Source organism: Scyliorhinus torazame, chromosome 1 (genome assembly GCF_047496885.1).
Source record: "Scyliorhinus torazame isolate Kashiwa2021f chromosome 1, sScyTor2.1, whole genome shotgun sequence".
In the NCBI taxonomy this organism is placed as follows: Eukaryota; Metazoa; Chordata; class Chondrichthyes; order Carcharhiniformes; family Scyliorhinidae; genus Scyliorhinus; species Scyliorhinus torazame.
The window spans coordinates 301,821,696-301,842,132 of NC_092707.1; the positions used below are offsets into that span (position 1 = coordinate 301,821,696).

The 20,437-nt window shown below is 48.9% G+C and overlaps 1 protein-coding gene across 2 annotated transcripts in view; it reads left to right on the forward strand.

The window, feature by feature from the left end:
• The window catches only part of pde10a (phosphodiesterase 10A), a 1,307,205-nt gene that overhangs the window by 648,097 nt on the left and 638,671 nt on the right, over positions 1-20,437 (forward strand). For both annotated transcript variants that reach the window (XM_072507750.1, XM_072507751.1), the window contains 3 exons: positions 5,043-5,177; positions 9,929-10,084; positions 10,760-10,810. In XM_072507750.1, coding sequence (XP_072363851.1) covers positions 5,043-5,177; positions 9,929-10,084; positions 10,760-10,810 — 342 coding nt within the window. The remainder of the gene's footprint in view (positions 1-5,042; positions 5,178-9,928; positions 10,085-10,759; positions 10,811-20,437) is intronic.

Sequence of the window (20,437 nt, forward strand, 5' to 3'; positions counted from 1 at the left end):
GCTACCACTTTACCCTCAATGCCATGCATATTTAGTTTATGCAGCAACCTTTTGTGTGGCACCTTGTCAAAAGCTTTCTGGAAATCCAGATATACCACATCCATTGGCTCCCCGTTATCTACTGCACTGGTAACGGCCTCAAAAAATTCTACCAAATTAGTCAGACACGACCTACCCTTTGTGAACCCATGCTGCGTCTGCCCAATGGGACAATTTCCCTCCAGGTGCCCCGCTATTTCCTCCTTAATGATAGATTCCAGCATTTTCCCTACAACCAAAGTTAAGCTTACCGGCCTATAATTACCCGCTTTCTGCCGACCTCCTTTTTTAAACAGTGGTGTCACGTTTGCTACTTTCCAATCCTCTGGGACCACCCCAGAGTCTAGTGAATTTTGATAAATTATCACTAGTGCGTTTATAATTTCCCTAGCCATCTCTTTTAACACTCTGGGATGCATCCCATCAGGGCCAGGAGACTTGTCTACCTTTAGCCCCATTAGCTTGCCCAATACTGCCTCCTTAGTGATTACAATCATCTCAAGGTCCTCACCTATCATATCCTTATTTCCATCAGTCACTGGCATGTTATTTATGTCCTCCACTGTGAAGACTGACCCAAAAAACCTGTTCAGCTCCTCAGCCATTTCCCCGCCTCCTATTATTGAATCTCCCTTCTCATCTTCCAAAGGACCAATATTTAACTTAGCCACTCTTTTTTGTCTTATATATTTGTAGAAGCTTTTACTATCTGCTTTTATGTTCTGAGCCAGTTTGCTTTCATAGTCTACCTTACTCTTCTTTATGGCTTTTTTAGTAGCTTTCTGTTGTCCCCTAAAGACTTCCCAGTCCTCTAGTCTCCCACTAATTTTTGCCACTTTGTATGTTTTTTCCTTCAATTTGCAATGCAGAATGTGCAAACTCCACACGACAGTGGCCCGAGGCCAGGATCAAACCTGGGTCCTCGCGCCGAGAGACAGCAGTGCTAGCCACTGCTCCTCCCCACTGCCCCTTACCAGAAAGTTTCCCTCCCCAACCGCGCAGAGTACTCCGCGAAAACGGCGATTCTCGGGTTTGGAGAATCGCGGGCCGGATTTTGGCGCAAAAGTTGATTCTCCGCCCCCGTGCCAAACGCGATTTTGGTGCGGAGCTGCGGAGAACCTAGCCCTCTATCTCTAAGAATCTTTTCCAATAATTTCCCCATCACTGACGTAAGGCTCACCGGCCTATAATTTCCTGGATTATCCCTGCTGCCCTTCTTAAACATGAAAAACATTGGCTATTCTCCAGTCCTCTGGAACTTCACCCGTAGCCAATGAGGATACAAACATTACTGTCAAGGCCCCAGCAATTTCCTCCCTTGCCTCCCTCAGTATTCTGGGGTAGATCCCATCAGGCCCTGGGAACTTATCTACTTTAGTGCTTTTTAAGGTGTCCAACACCTCTTTATTAATATCAACGTGACTCAGACCTATACTCGTCATCCACTAAGTCCTTCTCTTTGGTGAATACTGAGGCACAGTATTCATTTAGTATCTCTCCCATTTCCTCTGGTTCCATACATAGATTCCCTCCAATATTCTTGAATGGACCAACCCTTTCTCTGGCTTCCCTCTTGCTCTTCATAATGTATAAAATGCCGTAGGATTTTCCTTAATCCTGTTTGCCAATGACATTTCATGACCCCTTTTAGTCTTCCTAACTCCTACCATAAGTTCCTTCCTACTTGCTTTATATTCTTAAAGGGCTTCATCTGCCCTGAGCCTTTTAGACATTACGAATGCTTCCTTTTTCTTTTTGACAAGGTTCATAATATCCCTCGTTATCCAGGGTTCCCACACTTGCCACCCTTATCTCTCGTCCTCACAGGTACATGCCTGTCCTGAATTCTAATCAACTGACATTTGAAAGCCTCCCACATGCCTGATGTTGATTTTCTCTCAAACAGACTCGCCCAGTCAACACTCTCTGGATCCTGCCTTATGCTTGTAACTAGCCTTCCCCCAGTCTAACACCTTCACCTGCGGACCACTCTTGTCCTTTTCCATAAACACCTTAAAACTTACAGAATTATGATCACTGTTCCCGAAATGATCTCCTCCTGAAACTTCGATCACCTGGCCAAGCTCATTTCCCAGAACCAAGTCTAATATGGCCCCTTCCCGAGTTGGGCTATTTGCATATTGTTTCAAGAAACCTTCCTGGACGCTCCTTACAAATTCTGCTCCATCCAGGCCTCTAGCAGTAAGTGTGTCCAATCAATATAGGGAAAGTTAAAATCACCCACCACAACAACCCTATTGTTTATGCATCTTTCCAAGACCTGTCTGCATATCTGCTCCTCTATCTCCTGCTGGCTGTTAGGAGGTCTGTAGTTAAGCCTCAACATTGTGACAGCACCTTTCCTATTCCTGAGCTCTACCCAGATTGCCTCGCTGCCTGAACCCTCCAAGGTGTCCTCCCTCAGCACAGCTGTGATATTCTCCTTAACCAATAATGTAACTCCAATAATGTAACTCCCCCACCCCTTTTGCATCCCCGTCTATCCTGCCTGAAGCATCTAAATCCTGGAATGTTTAGTTTGCCAATTCTGTCCCTCTTTCAACCAAAGTTCTGTAACAGCAACAACATCATAATTCCATGTACTAATCCAAGCTCTAAGTTCATCTGTTTTACCTGACATACTCCTCGGGCCAAAAACGGCGCGAATCAGTCAGGCATCGCGCCGCCCCAAAGGTACGGAATCCTCCGCCCCTTGAGCGGCCGAGCCCTAACCTTGAGGGGCTAGGCCCGCGCCGGACTGATTTTCGCCTCACCAGCTGGCGGGAAAGGCCTTTGGTGCCCTGCTGGCGGAAATGACATTGCCGGGCGGCGCATGCGCGGGAGCGTCAGCGGCCGCACACGGCATTCCCGCGCATGCGCAGTGGAGGGAGTCTCTTCCGCCTCAGCCATGATGGAGACCATGGCGAAGGCGGAAGGAAAAGAGTGCCCCCACGGCACAGGCCCGCCCGCGGATCGGTGGGCCCGATCGCGGGCCAGGCCACCGTGGGGGCACCCCCCGGGGCCAGATCGCCCCGCGCCCCCCCCCAGGACCCCGGAGCCCGCCCGCGCCGCCTTGTCCCGCCGGTAAGAGAGGTGGTTTAATCCACGGCGGCGGGACAGGCATTCTAGCAGCGGGACTTCGGCCCATCCGGAGAATCGCCGGGGGGGGGGGGCCGCCAACCGGCGCGCCGCGATTCCCGCCCCCGCTGAATATCCGGTGCCGGAGAATTCGGCAACCGGCGGGGGCGGGATTCATGCCAGCCCCCGGCTATTCTCCGACCCGGCGGGGTGTCGGAGAATCTCGCCCCTCGTATTGAAACTAATGCACTTCAACCCACCAGCCCCGCTGCGTTGACCAACCACTCCTTGCCTGCTCTTCCTCTTAATCTTACTGGCCTTAGTCTGTAGCTCTCCTTCAGTATACTTTGAGTTGACAGAGAAGCATGCTAATAAGGTTCACAACAGAAAAGCAGATGTTCTGGCTGTAAAGTTTATGAGGAACTAAAATTGAAAGTAAAATTTATGTTAATCCATTATGCTCATTTGTTATGCATTAAGAAAATATTTTTTTCTGGATGCTGGAGAGGTTCTTAAGACTGACATCTGGGCTATGGGAGTTGCTATCAATGACCACCTCTTCAGGACATTGAGCTAGTGTCCTCGGCCCAACGATCTTCAGCAGCTTCATCAATGACCTTCCGTCAGAAGTGGGGCTGTTCGCAGATGACTGCTCAATATTCAGCACCATTCGCGACTTCTCAGATAATGAAGCAGTCTATGTTCAAATACAGCAAGACCGGGACAATATCCAGGCTCGGGCTGACAAGTGGCAAGTTACATTTGCGCCACACAAGTGCCAGGCAATGACCATCTCCTATAAGAGAGGATCTAACCACCGCCCCCTGACATTCAATGGCATTACCATCGCTGAATCCCCCACAATCAACATCCTGGGGGTTACCATTGATCAGAAACTGAACTGGACTAGCCACATTAATACTGTGGCTATCAGGACAGGTCAAAGGCTAGGAATCCTATGGCGAGTAACTCACCTCCTGACCCCCCCAAAGCCTGTCCACCATCTACAAGGCACAAGTCAGGAGTGTAACGGAATACTTTCCACTTGCCTGGATGAGTGCAGCTCCAACAACACTCAAGAAGCTCAACCCATCCAGGACAAAGCAGCCCGCTTGATTGTTCCCCCTTCCACAAACATTCAAACCCTCTGCCACCGATGAACAATGGCAGTCATGTGCATTATCTACAAGATACACTGCAGTAACTCACCAAGGTCCTTAGACAACACCTTCCCAACCCACGACCACTACCATCTGGAAGGATAAGAGCAGCAGGTACCTAGGAATCCCACCACCTGGAGGTTCCCCTCCAAGTCTCTCACCACCCTGACTTGGAAATACATCGGCGTTCCTTCACTGTCACTGGGTCAACATCCTGGAACTCCCTCCCTAACAGCATTGAGGGACCTCAAGGACTGCAGCAGTTCAAGAAGGCTCCCCCCCCCCCCGGTTCGATTCCCTGCTGGGTCACTGTCTGTGTGGAGTCTGCACGTTCTCCGTGTCTGCATGGGTTTCCTCCGGGTGCTCCGGTTTCCTCCCACAAGTCCTGAAAGACGTGCATGTTAGGTGAATTGGTCATTCTGAATTCTCCCTCCGTGTACCCGAACAGGCGCCGGAATGTGGCGACTAGGGGCTTGTCACAGTAACTTCATTGTAGTGTTAATGTTAGCCTACTTGTGACAATAAAGATTACTATTATTATTGTACTACAATGAAATGTGAATATATTTCACAAAATCTTGGCACTCAGAATTGTCATGGAATGCTCCTTTGACTTTATGGTTAAAAATAAACACTCGCTTCTCAATAAAACACTGGTGGTGAAAACTGCAAGGATTTGATGATTTTAGCATGCCATTAGTGCATTATTGCTTGAGTAAACAGGTATGATCGGTAGGGTCTGATTTGTTCTGTTTTTTCCACCAGTCATTGTGCTTGTTTACACCAATTGGATTTACGGACCAAAAGCAGAGGCCTGTTTCTGCTGCACCATATGGCATTGCTGTAGCATCATATGTAGCTAAGTTTAAGAAAACGCTGTTGGTGCAAGATCTTGTTGAGGTAAGAATGAAAGTGACAAGATAGTAATTCCATTTTATGCTTTACATTGATGTTCATTTGAGTTTTGTGGTATTAGCAAAAAAATGTACTGTTAAAGGGAAAGGAATCTTCAGGAGAACACATTAATTTATTCTTCTACTACTATCTCATGGAGGAAGATCTGCACTCTGTGAATTTGGGCCCCTCACCCTGCTAAGCCACTGTGGAACAGTTCCTCAGACAAGAGTGATGATTAAGGTCTTCAGCTGACAAGGAAGGTGTATGCCGTGTTACAACCACGTTATATATGTCATTGCAACTGGAAAATGCAAACTGCTTCAAACAATTTAATTATTATTTGCATTATAAAAGGATTTTCATTCAAATCTTAGTTTTAATTATTTCAAACATGGAAATACCTGGATGTAACATAACATTTACCATTTGTTTCTTGTGTAAGACACGGGCACATCCCATTTATTTCCTTTTGTCAAATTCATCAACGTATATTCAATAATCTTCTTGCCTGGGCAAAGTTAGTTAAATTTACTGTTTCTTCAGGCTTCCAAATGCACATTGGGTAAATGTACCATGTGGTATGTAGACCTGAGCCTCTTCAAACTGTCAGTTAAACAGTAACCTCAGAAACCCCTGCTGAGATAATACTAGCTTTTGAAAATCAGCCAAGCATTTGTAATTACATAATAATAGCTCTTGGGGAAATATCAACAAGAAACACTATTGAAACTGAATGACCAGACGGATTTTTTAAAAACTTACACCAGGTTACCTACGCCTGTCAATACCGCAGTCCAACAGTGGGGGTTTTAAACTCACTTTTTTTTTTCCATATTTAAAGACCAGGGAATTTTAAAAAACTCAAAATCATGACACTGAAACATACTCCTCATCTCCTCAAGAGCATTAAAATCTATCCTATCAATCTGTAAATCCCACACTGCGGGTTGAAAATGGCGTTTGTTTCAATTTATAAGTTCAAATGACGCTGCTGAGTTTGAGTTTCACTCCTGTGTGATTCACACCCTGCCTCCTTCTCCATGTTGGAAAAATTGGATCTGTTGGAAATGAGGTAGGATTTCCGCATCAGGGTTGTGCCTGCCATTTTATAAGGCACTTTACAAAGCTCTGACCACAAGTCCAGCAAGGTTTTCTATACCCTGCTTAATTTAACAGCCTTCCAGCACTCTCACAATCACTGGACTTGCACATTGATAATTATTAGTTGGATGAGCTACAGGAGGGATCATGACACATAAGAAACTGTTGACTAGATGATGCTTTAACAATAGAAGGGGACTGTGTGTAAGATTGGGAAAGTGAGAAGTTGAAGCATAAGGATAAACTTACTTTTTCATTTCATTCTTTATTTTCCCCATGAAATTCAACTAAGAAGGGATGATTGCCAAATTTGCTGCTGACACAAAAATAGGTAGGGAAGTAAGTTGTGATGAGGACGTAAGGAAGCTACAAAAAGATATAGATAGGTTAACTGAGTGGGCAAAGATCTTGCACATAGAGTATAATGTGGGAAAATGTGAAATTTTCCATTATGGCAGGATGAATAAAAATTAAGCGTATTATGTAAATTGTAAGAGCTCTGAGGTGCAGAGGGATCTGGGTGTCCTGGTGCATGAATCACAAAAGGGTAGTCAGCAGGTACAGCAAATAATTAGGAAAGATAATAGAATGTTATCATTTATTGTGAGGGGAATTGAATACAAAAGTAAGGAGGTTGTGCTTCAGATATGCAGAGCAGTACTGGTCACCTTATTTAAGGAAGGATGTAAATGTGATGGAAGCAGTTCAGAGAAGGTTTACCAGACTAATTTCTGAAAGAGTGGGTTGTCTTCTGAGAAAAGGTTGGATAGGCTGAGCATGTATCTGCTAGAGTTTAGAAGAGTTTGAGGCGACTTGATTGAAGCACTGACGGATCTTTACAGGGTGGATGTGGAGAGGATGTTTCTTCTTGACCGGGATTTGGAGCTAGGGGTCACTGTTTAAAAATAAGGGGCCGCCCATTTGAAACAGAGATGAGGTGAAATATTTTCACTCAGAATGTGATGAGTCTTTGGAACTCTCCTCCTGAAAAGGTGAAGTATTTTAATATTTTTAATACCCCACCCCCGGTCTCCCCCAAGTCAACTCCCCCCACCCAACCTCACCCTGTCTCTACTGAGTTAGCCTTCTGACTCACCCGAGTTAACCTCTAACCTCCTGGTCGCCCCAAATCAACCCCCTGGTGTCCCCCATGTCAACATCCAGGTTCCTTGAGTCTCCCCCCCCCCTCGCTTCGGACTCCCCTGACTAGTGCCCTGATACCCGAGAGTCAAGGCCCCAGTACCCTTCCAGTATTACCCCAGTACCTTTCCAATTTTACCCTGGTCTCCCTTGAGTGAAACACCGATCAAAGCCCCAGTTGCCCCCAAGTCGGCCCCAAGTCAAAGCCAGTACTCCCCAAAGGCTGGTTATCCCTATGTCAGAGCCGGTATCCCCAAATCAAAGGTTGGTCATCCCCAAGGCAAGTCCGGTCGCTCCGAGTCAGAGCCGGTGCTCCCGAGTCAATACTGCTACCCCCGAATCAAGGTTGCTCAATTCCCAAGTCAAAGGCTTGCCCCTCGCTGAGTCAGAGCCGGTATCTCTGAGTCAGCCGGTATCTCCGACTCAAAGGCTGGTCACTCCCAAGTCAAAGGCTTGGATGGGCAACAAATGCTGGTTTAGCCAGCGAAGCCCACATCCCGTGAAAGCGAATAAATAAATAAATAACCCCCCCCCCCAAGTCAGAACTGGTACCTCCGAATCAACCCCCTTAATATGTGGAGCCACTCCATGATCACTGTGCTTACCTCCGAACCCCGCTCAGAGGGGCGTTCGCCAGGTTCACACTGTTGAAGCTGTCATTATTCGCTATTCTGACATCATATCGCAATGCATGGATATGATGATTGGGGGGGGAGATGATACTAATGAGATGCTAATTATTATAATGAGGTTCTCAACGTTAAACGGCAAGAAATGATGGAAGCAGGGGCCGATCACGGCATGCTTTTACTTTGACATAAAATGCGACTTTTGCCTTCTGCTGATACTTTCCGCACCCGTTGTCAAACCACTCGATGTGAACGGCAGCAGAATATCCCAGTCAAAGTGTATTTTTTCTCTTAACAAAGCATACTTGTGTGGATAGATATGGCACCTTATTGTAGGTGAATTGGTTGATGATTGTAGGTGAATTGGTTGATGCTAACTGATTTTGCCATGTTTAAATTTGGCAATGAAACCAGGAGTCATGTGCCAGCTGTTAGTTAAGGATATTCTCATTTGTACGTGGAATTGATGTTTGCAGTGCTTGTGAGGTTCAAGCCTTTTGGATGTTGCTGTCCAGCTATTGCTTGGGGCCAGGTTCAAATAAGTGTTGCTGGTTCCACAATATGGATGACTAGGTTCTGTGTGATTTTCTGACAAAGCAATGGTTGTAGATTGTATCATAGAACATAGAGCACACAGTGCAGAAGGAGGCCATTTGGCCCACTGAGTCTGCACAGACTCACGTAAGCCCTCACTTCCACCATATCCCCGTAACCCAATAACCCCTCCTAACCTTTTTGGACACTAAGGGCAATTTAGCATGGCCAATCCACCTAACCTGCACGTCTTTGGACTGTGGGAGGAAACCGGAGCACCCGGAGGAAACCCACGCAGACACGGGGGGAACATGCAGACTCCGCACAGACAGTGACCCAGCGGGGAATCAAACCTGGGACCCTGGCACTGTGAAGGCACAATGCTATCCACTATGCTACCGTGCTGCCCATTAATACTTTGAACTTTGAATACAAAAAACAGTAAATTTTGCTAAACCTATATAAAACAGTTTGACCCCACAGTGACAATGGTTGCCAAGTGGGTAGGGCAGGAGGTGGGTTGTGGCAATAAGGAGCGTGGAAACAAGGGGAGCAGTAGGGCCTGTGATTTATCTCCCTGGTCCTGCTCTCAATGACCGACCGAAGCGAGTTAAGATCCTTCACAATTAGCTAAGCACCCTCTTTTTTGTGTCATCTTACAGTTGTGATATTGTGCCCCTTAACCATTAAGCCCAAGGCTCTAACCCTGACCTGGAAAGTACAACTGGCTAAATCCATCCAGCCCCAGAAACATCCATTGACCGGCCACTGTTTTGTGTTGTTAGTCAACTTCTAACTCTTTGAACCTTAATTTTAGCACTGTTTCCTGTGCAACTTACTTTTGTAATATAGGACTCCATAATTTGGGGGGGGAATTATTTTTAAAATATAATAATTAATAATAATTAAATAAAATATAAAATAAAATTAAGAATGAAGTGCAGTAAGCTTTTATTGTTTTATTTCTGTACCATATATAAAACACAAAATGCAATGTTTATTAAATTTGAGGTATTTGTAACTAATTTCCGGAAACAGCCAATGTACTGGAATAATATAAAATAAAATATCTGGACAAAACCTTTGCTTTTTTTTAAGCATAAACTTAATAAGAATTCACTGCTTAAAGCTTGAAAGATTATTAAAAGTATTACATGTGTGGGAAATGCATGAATAGCAGCCTGTTTTAATTGCCATTCTGAATATTACTAAAGGATCACACATTCACTTGTTTATTTGGCAGATTGCAAATAAACAGCTGTGACATTCTTGTGTTAGAGAAAAATAGTCAATGCCACCTTCTCGTGTTGTATCCATTGCACTCTCGTGTTCTCGTTTTCTTCCTTTTAGGATAATCGATTCCCCAAAGAAACGTGGTTGGACTCAACGCCTCCTATTCAATCTGTACTCTGTTTACCAATAGTTACCACCAGTAATGAATTGATAGGTGTTTTGGAGTTGCATCGACAACGCGGCAGAAATCCCTTCGACAGTGAACAACAGCAGGTGGGATTCTACTCTGGCTACTGAGCAGAAGTCTCATTACCTCTTGAGACTTGAACATAAGGCAAAGATTAAAGTGATTAACAAATATTTCTATGGCATTCAACAGTCCTAAAATATTTAAGCATGGCTAATACAGAAAACCAGCATGATTCCAAACTTTAATGATTTATTATACTTCCCGTAAACCGCTGATAACGCATGTAAAAGATATTGCCATGTCTGTGAGATAAAGGTTCAAGTAATATGGAGTGGAAGTTCCACCAATGGCTGAGTGGGTCAGTATGTGAATGAGCCATGTGTACCAGGAAGATGACAGGTTTATCCTGTGTTAGTTTATATCAGCAAGACTGGAAAAATTCAACCTGGATTTCTGCTCCTGCTCAACATCCAAAGAAAATAGTGTGTGTGCACAAAGGGTGAAATCAGGATTAGCCTTTGGAGTGTTCCCTATGATCAAATAACTTTCTGGTATTCATGGTCACGGTCCACAAATGGGAAATGTCCAATTAGCCAGTTGCTGTGGGAATAGAAGGCTGCCTTGCTCATTGAGCCAAACCAAAACAAAGGTTGGTGCCTTTAGAGCAAGAGGGGCAAGATTTGGAGATGGAATTGGAAAAATTATTGTAGTTTATTCGGATCATATTTCAAACCCTTATTTTTCATTCTTTGTTCCAGATTGCCACTGCAAATTTAGCGTGGGCATTAGTGGCGATTCATCAAGTTCAGGTAGGATTCTAACATTTTCTGATTTTGTTTCCGATCTCCTGGCATAAGCATGTGGTGGCAGCTTTGTTCTTTTTCACCTTCTGCGACTATGCACTGTCCTGCACCTTTCTCTATTGTGTCATCCGTGGCAACTTCCCATATTTCCACACAGCTATCAGATTTCCAGATGTGAGAGTTAACTAAAGGGAAAGATATGGTAGCAGATCACTGAAGAAAATGGAAAGAGAAAAGGAGACAGTAACAAAGAAAGAATAATAACGGAGAAAGAGGAGAATTAATGGAGTCATAAAACAAAGTAACAAAGAAATACACAGGAATATACCAGGGATAGCTAATAGAGATCAAGAGGAAGAACATCCAAAGAAAGATCTTATAAAGGAGGTAGGCAGCATGAGCCAGGAAAGTTCCTGACTTCGCAAACTATCTCCATTAAGGAGGCCCTGCCCATCATATATTCATTCTGAGGTGATGGGGCAGGATGGAATTGGACCCACTGCTTCTGGAAGCAGGCCAGTAGTAGTATGGAGACAGAAAAGCAGGGAGGCTAGAAGGCCCACCTTGTTTAATGATTTGTCAGTCCAGTTCTAATCATGACAGTCCGGTTCACAAGTCCTCGCCCCTTACCCCACCCACAAACTCCTTTAATTCGGACGTTCCGTAAGCCGCACATTTCGGCGGCTCCCGCTAGAACGGACTTTTGGGCTCTCCAGATGAGCCCCAATGGAAATTTCTCGACGACTTCCCGTGTGGGAAGGTGAGAGCAGGTCCCCCTTCCATAGTATATGGAGTGGACCAGAAAGGGAGCGGTATAAAAAGTGGCTTTGGAGCAGCGAAAGAAACAAGGGAGAAAAAACAAGATGGCGGAGGGCGGAGATCGAGCAGCATGGGGTCCGGAGCAGCAGGAGTTCCTCAGGCGCTGCGTGGAGGAGCTTAAGAAAGAGGTGCTGGCGCCACAGCTGACGGCGATCGAGGGGCTGAAGGAGACCCAGAAGGCCCAAGGGGTAGAGATCCGAGAGGTGCGGGAAAAAGCCACGAGAACGAGGACGAGATCTTGGGCCTGGCGGTGAAGATGGAGGCGCACGAGGCGCTGCACAAGAGGTGGGCCGAAAGATTCGAGGACCTGGAGAACAGGTCGAGGAGGAAGAATCTTCGGATTCTGGGTCTCCCTGAAGGGGTGGAGGGGGCCGATGCCGGGGCATATGTGAGCACGATGCTCCATTCGCTGATAGGTGCGGAGGCCTCTCCGAGTCCCCTGGAGCTAGATGGGACTCATCGGGTCCTGGCAAGGAGACCCAAGGCCAATGAGCCACCAAGGGCGGTAGTGGTGAGGTTTCATCGTTTCGTGGACAGAGAGTGTGTCCTGAGATGGGCCAAGAAGGAACGGAGCAGCAGGTGGGAGAATGCGGTGATCCGAATCTATCAGGACTGGAGTGCAGAGGTGGCAAAAAAGAGAGCTGGTTTTAATCGGGCCAAGGCGGTGCTGCATAGGAAGTGGGTGAGGTTCGGAATGCTGCAGCCAGCGTGATTGTGGGTCACATTTCAGGATCGACACCACTACTTTGAAACGCCTGAAGAGGCTTGGACCTTTATACAAACGGAAAAGTTGGAGTCAATTTGAGGGTCTATGGTTGTGGGGGGGATGCCGGTTGTATACAGGGTTTTAAATATGCGTAAGGAATGTTCCACGGGTGGGGCGATTGATGGGGATGGGGGATGAGATTTGATGGGGAGACTGTGGGGAATGTGGGCGCCGGTGCTGTAGGGAGGGGAGGCCCGGGGATGGGGGAATTGGGATAAGGCCGCAACAGGAGCTGCGTCAGAGGGGGCGGGGCTGGCTCAGGAAAGCGCGGGCTTTTTCCCGCATTAGGGAAGGACGGAGGGGGGGGATGGAGGAGCGCACACTGATTGCTGGGGAGGAGGAGGAGGAGGGGGATTTCCACACGGGGGGGGGGACGATCAACAGGAAGACGTGGGAAGCCGGGGTCAGCTCCATTGTCCACTACTATATTCTTGGCCTCAAACGACACCCGCTTCCCCACCAGTATTGCCACCCCTCAGCTGACTTACGGGAGTGTTATGGGGGGAGCAAAAGAGCTAGATACGGATCTAGCGGGGGGAGGGGGAGGGGGGGGGAAATAGGGTTGCTGCTGCATTGGCCGAGGGGGGAACTGAAAACAGAAGAGGTGGTCGGGGCGGGGATCCCCCGTCTGGGGGACTGGAGGGTGCGGGAGGCACGGGACTGGCCTAAAAAAGGAGATGGCTAGTCGGCAGTGGTGGTGGGTGGGAAGCCCCCCAATCCGGCTGATAACGTGGAATGTAAGGGGCCTGAATGGGCCGGTTAAGAGGGCCCGAGTGTTCGCGCACTTAAAGGGACTGAAGGCAGATGTGGTCATGCTTCAGGAGACACATTTGAAGGTGGCAGACCAGGTCAGGTTAAGAAAGGGATGGGAAGGACAGGTATTCCATTTGGGGCTGGATGCGAAGAATAGAGGGGTGGCAATACTGGTGGGGAAGCGGGTGTCGTTTGAGGCCAAGAATATAGTAGTGGACAATGGAGGTCGATACGTGATGGTGAACGGTAGGCTGCAGGGGGCATGGGTGGTATTGGTAAACGTATACGCCCCGAACTGGGACGATGCTGGATTTATGAAGCGTATGTTGGGGCGCATTCCGGACCTGGAGGTAGGAAGCTTGATAATGGGGAGGGATTTTAACACGGTGTTGGACCCAGCATTAGATCGTTCCAGATCTAGGACGGGGAAGAGGCCGGCTGCGGCCAAGGTGCTTAGGGGGTTTATGGACCAGATGGGGGGAGTGGATCCGTGGAGATTTGCCAGGCCCTGGCCAGGGAATTTTCTTTTTTTTTCCACGTACACAAAGCCTACTCCCGGATAGATTTTTTTGTTCTGAGCAGGGCGCTGATCCCGAAGGTGGAGGGAACGGAGTATTCGGCCATAGCCATCTCAGACCAAGCCCCGCACTGGGTGGAACTGGAGTTGGGAGAGGAGAGGGACCAACGCCCGCTGTGGCGTTTGGCAGTGGGATTACTGGTTGATGAGGTGGTGTGCGGGAGGGTACGGGGGTGCATTGAAAGGTATTTGGAGACCAACGACAATGGGGAGGTGCAGGTGGGGGTAGTATGGGAGGCGCTGAAGGCGGTGGTCACGGGAGAGTTAATCTCCATCAGGGCTCACAGGGAGAAGAGAGAGGAAAGGGAACGGGAGAGGTTAGTGGGGGAGATTTTACGGGTGGACAGGAGATATGCAGAGGCCCCTGAAGAGGGACTATTCAGGGAGAGGCGAAGTCTCCAGACGGAATTCGACCTGTTGACCACCGGGAAGGCAGTGGCACAGTGGAGGAAAGCACAGGGGGCGACGTTTGAGTATGGGGAGAAGGCGAGCCGGATGCTGGCACATCAGCTCCGTAAGAGGATGGCATCCAGGGAGATAGGTGGCATCAAGGATGGCAGGGGAACTACGGTGCGGAGTGCGGTGAAAGTAAATGAGGCATTTAAGGCCTTCTATGAGGAGCTGTACAGATCTCAGCCCCCAGCGGGGGAAGAGGGGATGCAACGATTTCTGGACCAACTGAGGTTCCCGAGGGTGGAGGAGCAGGAGGTGGCTGGTTTGGGGGCGCCAATTGGGTTGGAGGAGCTGATTAAAGGATTGGGGAGCATGCAGGTGGGGAAGGCCCCGGGACCAGATGGGTTCCCGGTTGAGTTTTACAGGAGGTACGTGGACCTGTTAGCCCCGTTGCTGGTGAGGACTTTCAATGAGGCAAGGGAGGGGGGGACCCTGCCCCCGACAATGTCCGGGGCGATGATCTCTTTGATTCTGAAGCGGGATAAGGACCCACTGCAATGTGGGTCGTATAGGCCGATTTTGCCCCTTAATGTGGGTGCTAAGTTGCTGGCAAAAGTGCTGGCTACGAGGATTGAGGACTGTGTCCCGGGGGTGATTCACGAGGAACAAACGGGATTTGTAAAGGGCAGGCAGCTAAACACCAATGTGCGGAGGCTTCTAAACGTGATAATGATGCCATCGGTGGAGGGAGAAGCGGAGATAGTGGCATCTATGGACGCGGAGAAGGCCTTTGACCGAGTAGAGTGGGAGTATCTCTGGGAAGTGTTGCAGAGGTTTGGGTTTGGGGAGGGGTTTATCAGTTGGGTTAAGCTCCTATATAGAGCCCCGATGGCGAGTGTGATTACGAATCGGCGGAGGTCGGAGTATTTTCGGCTGTATCGAGGGACGAGGCAGGGGTGCCCCCTGTCCCCCCTGTTGTTTGCATTAACAATTGAACCTTTGGCCATGCCATTAAGGGAGTCCAGGAAATGGAGGGGGGTGGTCAGAGGGGGAGAGGAGCATCGAGTGTCGCTGTATGCAGACGACCTGTTGCTGTATGTGGCGGATCCAGTGGAGGGGATGGTGGAGATCATGCAGATCCTCAGGGAGTTTGGGGACTTCTCGGGCTATAAGCTCAATGTAGGGAAAAGTGAGCTCTTCGTGGTGCATCCAGGGGACCAGGGAAGAGGGATAGACGACCTACCGTTGAGGAGGGCGGAAAGGAGCTTTCGGTACTTGGGGATCAAAGTAGCTAGGAGTTGGGGGGCCCTGCATGAACTTAATTTGACGTGGCTGGTGGAGCAGATGGAGGAGGACTTCGAACGATGGGACATGTTGCCGCTCTCGCTAGCGGGCAGGGTACAGTCGATTAAAATGATGGTCATCCCGAGGTTTCTTTTTGTGTTCCAGTGCCTTCTTATTATGATCACCAAGGCCTTTTTTAAGAGGGTAGGCATCATGGGTTTTGTGTGGGCAACCAAGACCCCGAGGGTAAGGAGGGGGTTTCTGGAGCATAGTAGGGACAGAGGAGGGCTGGCGTTGCCGAATCTGGGTGGCTACTACTGGGCAGCCAACGTGGCGATGATCCGAAAGTGGGTGATGGAGGGAGAGGGGGCGGCATGGAAGAGGTTGGAGATGGCGTCCTGCAAAAGAACGAGCCTGGGGACGCTGGTGAAGGCACCGCTGCCGCTCTCGCCGACAAGGTACACCACGAGTCCGGTGGTGGCAGCAACGCTCAAGATCTGGTGGCAGTGGAGACGACACAGGGGTGTGATGGGAGCCTCAGTGTGGTCCCCGATCAGAGGTAACATCGGTTTGTCCCAGGAAAGATGGACGGGGGGTTTCAGAGCTGGTATCGGGCAGGGATTAGAAGAATGGGGGACCTGTTCATCGATGGGACGTTTGCGAGCCTAGGGGCACTGGAGGAGAAGTTTGGGCAACCCCCGGGAAACACTTTCAGGTACATGCAAGTGAGGGCGTTTGTGAGGCGACAGGTGAGGGAATTCCCGTTGCTCCCGGCACAGGGGATTCAGGACAGGGTGATTTCGGGAGTATGGGTCGGCGAGGGCAAGGTGTCGGCAATATATCAGGAGATGAAAGAAGAGGAGGAGGCTTTGGTAGAGGAGCTGAAGGGCAAATGAGAGGAGGAGTTGGGGGAGGAGATTGAAGAGGGTCTTTGGGCGGATGCCCTGAGTAGGGTTAATTCCTCTTCCTCATGTGCCAGGCTTAGCCTGATACAGTTTAAGGTTATTCACAGAGCGCATATGACAGGGGCGAGGCTGAGTAGGTTCTTTGGGGTGGAGGACAGATGTGGGAGGTGCTCAGGAAGCCCGGCGAATCACGGCCATATATTCTGGTTGTGCCCGGCACTGGATGGGTTCTGGAGGGGTGTTGCGACGACTATGTCTAAGGTGGTGAAAGTCCAGGTCAAGCCAAGTTGGGGGCTAGCACTATTTGGAGTGACGGACGAGCCGGGAGTGCAGGAGGCGAAAGAGGCCGGTATCCTGGCCTTTGCGTCCCTGGTAGCCCGGCGGAGGATCTTGCTATTATGGAAAGACGCGAAGCCCCCCAGTGTGGAAGCCTGGATAAATGACATGGGAGGGTTCATCAAGCTGGAGAGGATAAAGTTTGCCTTGAGAGGGTCTGCGCAGGGGTTCTTCAGGCGGTGGCAACCGTTCCTAGACTATCTCGCGGAGCGTTAGATGGAGGTCGGTCAGCAGCAGCAGCAACCCGGAGGGGGGGGGGGGGTCTCTTTCGGGAGGGGGTATATGGGTGGGCGGGGAAGGGGGTTTTCCTAGGGGCGCTTGAAAAAGGAAAAACATAAACATATGGGAAAGGCAATATGTGCAGGAGGAACCCATTGTACGGGTTCTGTATTATGTTGGATTGATATGTTTATGTCCTGTTCTGTTACTTTTCTTTTCTTTTTTTTTGTTACGGGGGGGGAGGTTGTTTGAATGGTTGAAAATTTTTGTTGAAAAATTCTGAATAAACATATTTTTTTTAAAAAAGCTCCTTTAATTCTCCCAAGTCCCTTGGCCGCAGCCGGCCTTCTTCCAGTCCTTGAGCTGGATCTATCTAGCCCCGGGTCCAGCACCGTATTGAATTCCCCTCCTAAAATCAAATTTCCTGCCTCCAGGTCCGGAATACGCCCCAGCATCCGTCTCATGAACCCCGCATCGTCCCAATTTGGGGCATACACTTTAATAACACCATTAAATATCGAGGGAAGGTGGTTGAGCTTACTTGTCCACGACCAGATGTGGCGGGGCTGAAGAGCTTTGACCTGGTCTGTTAGACAGAGTGTAGCTTAGCTCTGTCTACAGCATGCTGCTCAGCATGTGTGTAATCCTGTGCTGTAGTTTCACCACGTTGCCACCTCGCTTTCTGTCTGACACTGGACTTAGCATTTTTTTCCACATCCCTTATTGAATCAGGGTTCATCCCTTGCTGTGATGCTCAAGTAGACTAAGGGATAGGCTGAACCATAGGGTTACAGGTTGGACATACAATTCTATTGCTGTGATGGCTAACAGCATCTCAAGAATGACCTGGAGGGACTTGGGAGAATTAAAGGAGCTTTTTTAAAAAAAATATGTTTATTCAGAATTTTTCAACAAAAATTTTCAACCATTCAAACAACCTCCCCCCCCCGTAACAAAAAAAAAGAAAAGGGAGGGGTGTTGCGACGACTATGTCTAAGGTGGTGAAAGTCCAGGTCAAGCCAAGTTGGGGGCTAGCACTATTTGGAGTGACGGACGAGCCGGGAGTGCAGGAGGCGAAAGAGGCCGGTATTCTGAATAAACATATTTTTTTTTAAAAAGCTCCTTTAATTCTCCCAAGTCCCTCCAGGTCATTCTTGAGATGCTGTTAGCCATCACAGCAATAGAATTGTATGGCCAACCTGTAACCCTATGGTTCAGCCTATCCCTTAGTCTACTTGAGCATCACAGCAAGGGATGAACCCTGATTCAATAAGGGATGTGGAAAAAAATGCTAAGTCCAGTGTCAGACAGAAAGCGAGGTGGCAACGTGGTGAAACTACAGCACAGGATTACACACATGCTAAGCAGCATGCTGTAGACAGAGCTAAGCTACACTCTGTCTAACAGACCAGGTCAAAGCTCTTCAGCCCCGCCACATCTGGTCGTGGACAAGTAAGCTCAACCATCTTCCCTCGATATTTAATGGTGTTATTAAAGTGTATGCCCCAAATTGGGACGATGCGGGGTTCATGAGACGGATGCTGGGGCGTATTCCGGACCTGGAGGCAGGAAATTTGATTTTAGGAGGGGACTTCAATACGGTGCTGGACCCGGGGCTAGATAGATCCAGCTCAAGGACTGGAAGAAGGCCGGCAGCGGCCAAGGTACTTAAGGGGTTTATGGACCAAATGGGGGGAGTGGATCCATGGCGATTTCTTAGACCCAGGGCTAGGGAGTATTCCTTCTTCTCCCACGTCCATAAAGTGTACTCCCGGATAGATTTTTTTGTTTTAGGAAGGTCGTTGATCTCTAGGGTGGAAGAAGCTGAATACTCAGCCATAGCGGTTTCGGATCATGCCCCACATTGGGTGGACCTGGAAGTAGGAGAGGACAGGGAGCAGAGAACATTCTGGCGATTAGATGTGGGACTGATGGAGGATGAGGGAGTGTGTGCAAGAGTGAGGGGGTGTATCGAGAGATACCTGGAGGTCAATGACGACGGCGAGGTCCCTGTGGGAGTGGTCTGGGAAGCACTAAAAGCGGTGGTCAGAGGAGAGCTGATTTCTATTGGGGCCCACAAAAGGAAAACAGAGGCCAAGGAAAGGGATAGATTGCTGGGGGAGATTTTAAGGGTGGACAGGGAATTTGCATAGACCCCGGAGGAGGAGCTGTACAGGGAGAGGAGACGACTCCAGACCGAGTTTGACCTTCTGACCACCAGAAAGGCGGAGGTACTGTGGAGGAAGGCACAGGGGAGGAGGTATGAATATGGGGAAAAGGCTAGTCGCCTGTTGGCGCACCAACTGCGAAAGAGGGCAGCAGCGAGGGAGATAGGAGGAATTAGGGATGAAAGGGGAGACACTGCGAAGGGCAGGAAAGATAAATGAGGTGTTTAAGACCTTTTATGAAGAACTGTATAGGTCTCAGCCCCCAGAGGGAGAGGAGGGGATGTGGCAGTTCCTGGACCAATTGAGGTTCCCGAAAGTGGAGGAGCAGGCGGTGGCAGGCCTGGGGGCGCCGATTGAGGTGGACGAGGTTATTAAGGGACTGGGAAGCATGCAAGCAGGGAAGGCCCCGGGGCCGGACGGGTTCCCGGTGGAATTCTACAGAAAATATGTGGACTTGTTGGCCCCGTTGTTGGCGAGGACGTTCAATGAGGCCAGGGAAGGGGGGACACTACCCCCGACAATGTCGGAGGCGACGATATCGCTAATTTTGAAGAGGGACAAAGATCCGATGCAGTGTGGGTCTTATAGACCTATTTCACTATTGAACGTGGACGCCAAACTGCTAGCAAAGGTGCTGGCATCGAGGATAGAGGACGGTGTCCCAGGGGTGGTGCACGAAGACCAGACAGGGTTCGTAAAAAGGAGACAATTGAATGTTAACGTGCGACGGCTATTAGGGGTGATAATGATGCCCTCAGTGGAGGGGGAGGCAGAGATAGTGGCGGCAATGGACGCAGAGAAGGCATTTGATAGGGTGGAGTGGGAGTATTTATGGGAAGTGTTAAGGAGGTTTGGGTTTGGGAACGAGTTTATTCGCTGGGTTAGACTACTTTATGGGGCACCAACGGCAAGCGTAGTTACAGGTCGACATAGATCGGAGTATTTCCGGTTATATAGGGGAACAAGACAGGGATGCCCGCTGTCTCCATTGTTGTTTGCGTTGGCAATTGAACCTCTGGCCATGGCGTTGAGAGACTCCAGGAAATGGAGAGGGGTGACTAGAGGGGGAGAAGAACACCGAGTCTCGTTATACGCGGATGACCTATTGCTATACGTGTCGGACCCAGCGGGGGGGATGATAGAGGTTATGCGAATCTTGAGGAGGTTCGGGGAATTTTCGGGGTATAGGTTAAACATGGGGAAGAGTGAATTATATGTGATACATCCAGGGGACCAGAGTAGAGAGATAGAAGGCTTACCGCTAAGGAAAGTGGAAAGAAACTTCCGATACTTGGGGATTCAGATCGCTAGGAGCTGGGGAACCTTGCACAGACTTAATCTGACACGGCTGGTAGAACAAATGGAGGAGGACTTTAAGAGGTGGGACATGCAGCCTTTATCGCTGGCGGGCAG